The 7,038-nt window shown below is 36.3% G+C and overlaps 1 protein-coding gene and 1 non-coding gene across 3 annotated transcripts; one reads left to right on the top strand and one right to left on the bottom strand.

The window, feature by feature from the left end:
* Positions 1–129: 129 nt before the first annotated feature.
* Positions 130–202, bottom strand: TRNAK-CUU. Its single transcript has one exon. It is a non-coding gene; the product is annotated as a tRNA-Lys (tRNA).
* Positions 203–1,331: 1,129 nt separating this feature from the next.
* On the top strand, positions 1,332–4,875 carry LOC110035624. Of its 2 annotated transcripts, none has more exons than XM_020739886.1 (2): positions 1,332–1,607; positions 2,223–4,875. In XM_020739886.1, exon 2 carries the CDS (start codon positions 2,369–2,371, stop codon positions 4,115–4,117), a length of 1,749 nt encoding a protein of 582 aa, XP_020595545.1. In that variant the 5' UTR covers positions 1,332–1,607; positions 2,223–2,368; the 3' UTR covers positions 4,118–4,875. The 2 variants fall into 2 exon arrangements, with proteins under 2 accessions (XP_020595545.1, XP_020595544.1); XM_020739885.1 differs by having other exon boundaries at positions 1,332–1,591.
* The last annotated feature ends 2,163 nt before the right edge of the window (positions 4,876–7,038 follow it).

Consider the following 7,038-nt stretch of genomic DNA (forward strand, 5'->3'; position numbering starts at 1 on the left):
GTTGGGGACTTTGGGGCACTGAGAAGCACAGATAGAAAGCGACGCACCGAAGAAATAAATCTGTTAAATTATATATTTTTTTGAATAAAAAGAGAATTTTACGTGCCCATAAGATAAAAGTTAAATCATCGCCCACCGTGGGGCTCGAACCCACGACCACAAGGTTAAGAGCCTTGCGCTCTACCAACTGAGCTAGACGGGCTGTTATGGTTGAATTTGTTAAAACTATATATATATATTATATTAACAAAATGTATTGATAGATATTTAATTCATAAAGTTAGCTGTTATTATTAAAATTTCACAATCATAATTTATTTTAATTAAAAATATTTTCTTTAAACTTGTTTGACTTCCACATAAAGGAAAAAGAATTTTATTCGAACATTTAATTCTATTATATTTATATATTTCATACTTAAAATTCCTATTTTATAAAGCCTACAGTTAGAGCTGTGAAATCAACTCAAAGATTGTTAAACGTTTGAAAATTGATTTGAATTTTGACTCGGATTGAGAATGTATTGAAATAAACTTGTCAAGCTATGATCCTAAACTTTGGATTGAATTTTTGTTGAGCTAATTTTAAGCAGTGCACGGATCGCCTTGAACTGACTCAAGATTTTTATTTATTTATTAAAAATATATAAATAATGCTAAATAAAATTGAATATAAGATGCCACAAGTTGAGTTTAGGTGATTTCGAGCTGAAATGAATTCAAATAACTCAGTTTGAGCCAATTTTTTTCGGTTTCGAGACGTATTGAGCCAATTTCAAGCTGGAAAAGATCAAAATAACTCAATTTAAGCTAACTCGTTTCTATTTCGAGATGGATCAAGCCGATTTGAAGCCAAAAAAGATCAAAATAACTCCATTTAAGCTAACTCATTTGTATTTCGAGATGGATCAAGCCGATTTCAAGTTGGAATGGATCCAAATAACGAAATTGGAGCCAGCTCATTTTGATTTTAAGATTATTCAAGCCGATTTCGAGTTGGAATGGCAATAACTGAATTTGAGCTAGCTCATTTGGATCGAGTTGGGTCAGGCCGATTTCAAGCTAGTCGGATCCAAATAACTTTTTTAAGCCAGCTCATTCCGATTTCGAGCAAATCATACTTCACTAAATTCTGAGTCAAGCTAGCTCAAAATCAATTATAACGGCCACAAATCAATTCCACTATTTGTCAATTTTCTGTTTAACACCTATGAGAGTTTTAGTATGAGCGTGTAAAATGCCCATAAAAAAACTAAAAAAAGAAACATATCCTCCTAAAAAAAAAAAGACTAAAATACCCCATTTTACTCTTTTTATTACCCAATTACCCCTCTTCGATAAGACTTTATCGACCTCAGTAGGGCTTCCCGGCAAATCCATTTCCGCTCTTCTTACCCTCCGTTCCACCTTCTTCCAATCCTCCGGCCACCTCGACGGCGTCCCAACTCTGCCACCATCTCTCTCAAAACCCAGTTCTCGATGCGCTTGTTGTACTTGTTTCATTCGCCGTAGTGTTTCCGATGAGCTCCGCGGTGCTGGAGCTGGGGGTTGATTTGAAGCCATTTTCTTGTTCCCTTCCGATTCTTTTTTGGTATTCTTACTATAAAGTTCGTATTTCCTCCATTTGAACTCAAGAACCATAATCAATGATGTCGTATTCGTCTTCTAGATTACTGTTTTGTTGCTGATAGAATTGATGTGTTAAATAATGTTTGTTCTGTTCATCAACTGCTGTTATAATTTGGAGTTGGGACGCATGATATTGGCATGATTCTTTGTGTATCGATAGGAGTAGCCATTTTAGCTTGTAGTTTTGCATCTCGTTCTGTATGTGGGGAGTACTCCGGCGGCAGGAGATTTTTTTTTTGGGGGAAATTTTAATTTGTAGTATATTTTATAAATAAGAATGAACAAGGAAGATGTACACACATACCACTATAGAACTTCATTATATATATATATAATATATATATATAGTACGAGAACTTCATTTTCACCAGGTATGCCACCTTACCTATGCATGAGAAGCTGTATATCACTTTTTAAAAGTCAAAATGATCGTATTTTTCATGTGATGTGAAATATTTGAGTGTTTTTTATGTAAGAAAGTAAAGTTTTGGTCTTTTATATGTAAATACATAGGAATTGGATGGTATGCATCTAAATGTCCCACGAATGAAGTAGATCCAGCTGCTCATGCAATTTTCACATTTTGTTTACAGGATTGGGAGCTATCTTTTTGCCCGTTAGTAGCTATTCTCATGGCCTCAGCTCACTTTGTATAAGGTTTTGGGTTAGGCAGGATTTCTTTGATGAAGCATGCAGCTCAGAAGGGTTCAATCTGTACTGTGAGAGATTGAAACTAGCAATGTCAGATCCAAGTTTTGTTGTAGGGCAACTATTTGATGATGTTAAGAGTTTTCGAAAGGCTATGAAAGACTCCGCCATTGCACAACATTTCGAACTCAAGATCATAAAGAGCGACTTACTTCGATACTTTGCGAGATGTGCGAAGACGGACTGTCCATGGCACATTCGTGCAGTGAAGCTCCCAAATTCGCAAGCTTTTAAAATAAGGAGCATGGAAGGGATTCATACTTGCGGGAAAAACGTGCAGCTTGGTCATCAGCAAGCATCAGTAGATTGGATTGTGAATCTTATTGAGGAGAGGCTAAGATATGATGTTAATTACAAACCGAAGGACATATTACAGGACATTCAGAAGCAATATGGAATCACTATACCTTACAAGCAAGCTTGGAGAGCAAAGGAACGAGGTCTAGCTGCCATATATGGCTCTTCTGAGGAGGGATACTGTCTTCTACCTGATTATTGTGAGCAGATAAAGAAGCAGAACCCTGGAAGTATTGCTCATGTGCTTACTGTAGGGTCTGAAAATTGGTTCCAGCGGCTTTTTATTTCTTTCGGTGCTTCCATTAATGGGTTTTTACATGGATGTCTTCCTCTGGTTGGTCTTGGTGTAATGCAGCTGAAGAGCAAGTTTCTCGGCACCCTACTTTCCGTGACATCCTTTGATGCTGATGGAGGCTTGTTTCCTGTAGCTTTTGCTGTTGTGGACGTAGAAACTGATGAAAGCTGGATGTGGTTTTTATCTGAGTTCCATAAGCTGCTTGAGATGAACACAGAGACCATACCTAAGCTAACAATCCTCTCTGATGGCCGGAGAGAAATAGTAGACGCCATTAAGAGGAAGTTTCCATCCTCAAACCAAGGTATCTGCTTGCAACATTTAACGGAAAGCATCAATAGGGAGTTCAAGAATTCAAGGCTTGTTAATCTTCTCTGGAGGGCAGCTTATTCGATCACAACTACCAGCTTCAAAGAGAGGATGGCTGAAATCGAAGACATCTCTTTGGAGGCAGCGAAATGGATCCAACAATTCGAACCCAGCCGTTGGGCTGTGGTTTATTTTGAAGGTTCGAGGTTTGGTCATCTTTTTTCTAATGCTGAGGGGTTTCACAAATGGATTTTGGACGCCCATGAGCTTCCTATAATTCAGGTTGTTGAAAGCATAAATAATAGGCTGATACAGGAGTTTAATGAGCGGAGGGAGAAGGGTGATAGCTGGACATCTGTGCTTGCTCCGTCAGCTGAGAAAATCTTATTAGAGGCTATTCAGTCTGGAGCTTTGTACCAAGTGATTCGATCGGATGAAGTCGAGTTCGAGGTCATATTGGCTGATCATTCTCATATAGTGAACATCGGGGCTTGCTCCTGTTCGTGTCGCAACTGGCAACTTTATGGGATACCATGTTCTCATGCCGCGGCGGCGCTCATCTCATGTAAGAAGGATGTTTATGAGTATGCAGAGAAGTGTTTCACTGTTGCAAGTTACAGAAGAACATATTCTGATGCCATAAATCCATTAGATTGTAGGATTGAATGGACTAAGAGAAGTCGGTGTCGGGGCGTTGATGAGGTTGGAAATGTTCGCCCTCCGATGATCCATCGTCCGCCGGGTAGGCCTGAGAAGAAGCGGCTTTGCATTGATGAGTCAAATCGAGAAAAGCATACGGTTCATTGCAGCCGCTGCAATCAAACAGGACATTACAAGAGAACCTGCAAAGTAGATATTGCTCCAGCTATAGAACAGTGAATTTATAGTAGCTTTTGGCAATTCAACTTTCGTTGGAGTCGATGTGGTTTTGTTGATAGGGGAGTGATTTTAGAATAATGTATAGTGTTGTTTGATGAATGAGGAATGCATGATCTAGTTCATATTTTGTGATTAGTCTCAACTCTCAAGAGTAATTATTATAAATTAAACAGATAAACATGCTTCTCATTAATTCTCATAGTCATAGAGTTATTGTTGCTTAATGTTTCTCCATTTGCACTTGTTAGGAGCTGTTCACTTCTACGTGGTTCTCGGGGCTACGAGTTTAAAAAGTTGACCCGACACATCAACTCGACTTAAACCCAACTCAAAAAACCCATGCTTGGATTGAGCTGAAAAATTTTCGGATTGGATTTGGGTTAAATCTCTTAACCCGTTTATTTTTTATGGCGATGCTTATAGTTGACACACCAACCCAAAATTGACCCACAAAATTGAAATTGACCCGTTAACCTGAAATTGACTGGAGGTTGATTTAAATGTTCCAAAATTGATCCAAATAGATATTATGCCTTATGCTGAATGTTTTATATGGGTTGGGTTTGAGCATGCAGGTTAAAGGTAGGTCAGTTTCAGGTTGGATCTACTAATCCATTTAACATTTAGGTTAAATAATTTTAGGGCAGGTCAATTTCGAACTCCACCCATAGACCCAATTTGACACCACTACCAGCAAAAAATACAACCCATCTATTATTTTATACTTTCGCTTATGTTTTTAGATAACTTTTTGAGATGTCTTAATTGGCGTTGCATTATATATAATCAGTGATGTATGGTGTTTATATAATTATAATAATAAATAGCTTTTAAGCCACAACGAAGGTTAAAATTTTTTCATTTATTTGATGGTTATTTACTGATTTATTTTTTGTATTCATTGCTATAATAAATAGCCAAACATAAGTAAAAATCCTCTTTCAAAAAACAAAAAGCTTATTTACATTAGACTCTATAATGTCAATGAGCAAAGCTCAACGGAGCCTTAATTTGTTCATAATCAGACATTGCTTATAACAGCATCGCAAGAACGATAATCATGCAGATAGTTAAAAGCTTCTTATGGTCAATAAAACTTAGATAATATTTAACAAATGTGTACATAAATGTATAGATATATGTAACGTAATTGTACAAAATTAGGGGCTAGCTATGTAGAAAAAACAGCTAGATGAAAAACAAGAAAAATTATCATACAGGTCTTGCCTCATAACAGAAGCAAACTCCACAGCAAAAATTTCATGGTGTATTGTGATCAGCATCACCCAATTTTTCTCTCTAACTTTATGGCTTCATAAGATACCATCACTTCTTTAAATTTAGCCTCTGCAGCCCCTGAAACAGTAAGAATTTCGTTCAACACTCAGTCTCGAATATAAGATACCATATATTTTGTTTTTTGGGCAATTACATAAAGAGCATCCGGATCTTGCTATTTACAAACTAACCACCCTTCTTCATGGTAAAACCCCAATCCATATTTTTTCATTTTTATCAAATTCTAAGTAATTTGATCATGGCATGCATGATACATCGGTTTGTTTGGTAGTTAAAAAAAATCATTTGGATGCTTAATTTATAAATATTAATGTTTCGGGTGGTCTGTTTGTAATTCTCCTTTTTTTTTAAGAAATAAGTGATGAATAAAAAGAGTTTACCTTTATTATCTGGATTCTGATCTGGGTGATACTCCATCGCTTTTGCCCGGAAAGCAGCCTATAATATCCAAAGTGGTAAAAAAACTATTATCTGAAGTCTGTTAACATAGATGGAGAAAAAAATATATGCTCAGTGGTTGAATTAGGGATGGACTTGGTGACAAGGCTCTCGTCCCCTTAAATTTAAGAAAAAAATTATATAATTATACATAATATGAAAGTTTTATATTTAAATTCTTCTACAATCATGCCAATGTCATTATTTTTTCGATAAATTTTATATTGTCGACTACCTAACACAACCCTCCATATGATTTTTATTGATTTAGAAAAAGCTTATCATAAGGTTTCAAGGGAAATCCTTTGAAAGTTCTAGAGAAGAAATATGTTAATTTGACTTATATTCAAATCATTAAAGATATGCACACTAGAGGTGGTACTTATGTTCAAACAAAAGGAGAATTGACCAAATATTTCACTATTTCAGTAGGATTACATCAGGGATTGGCTTTAAGCCCATATCATTTTGCTTTAGTTATGGATGCTCTCACTGGACATTTACAGGACGATGTACCTTGGTGTGGACGATGTACCTTGGTGTATTGTACCTTGGTGTATGCTTTCGCTGATGATATCCTTCTTGTAGATAAAACTAGAGAGAGTTCAGAAAAAACTTGAGTTATGGAGGTCTACATTGGAGTCTAAAGGCCTTTGTTTGAGTAGAACTAACTCTAAATACATGTAATGTAATTTTAGTAGTCGTAGCTGTAGTGGCAGAGTTGTAACTATTGGTGATCAAATCATTAAAAGGTGTGAACGCTTTAGATATCTCAGATCTATAGTTCAAAGTCATGGTGATAGAGATGGGGTGTTATTAGTAAAATTCAAGTTGGTTGGTTGAAGTGGAGGAATGCATCCAACCTATTGTCTGATAGAAAAGTACAACTTCAACTGAAAAGAAAATTTTATAAGAAAATGGTGAGACCTGCAATGCTCTATGGTGTAGAATGTTGGCCTTTAAATAAGAAGCATAAAACCAAGTTAAGTGTTGCCAAAATTAGAGAGAATCGTCTTAGATGATTTGGTCATATTAAACATTGACCATCAGATGGTCCGTCGACCATCAGATGATCCGGTTATGAGAGTGGATGTTTTATATTTGACTTATGTTAAGAAAGACAGAGGTAGACCTATAAAAACTTGGGCATATTTGTTGACCTCATTTTTAGTGAGGTCTGGTCT

The sequence above is a fragment of the Phalaenopsis equestris genome, unplaced genomic scaffold (genome assembly GCF_001263595.1).
Source record: "Phalaenopsis equestris unplaced genomic scaffold, ASM126359v1 Scaffold198594, whole genome shotgun sequence".
In the NCBI taxonomy this organism is placed as follows: Eukaryota; Viridiplantae; Streptophyta; class Magnoliopsida; order Asparagales; family Orchidaceae; genus Phalaenopsis; species Phalaenopsis equestris.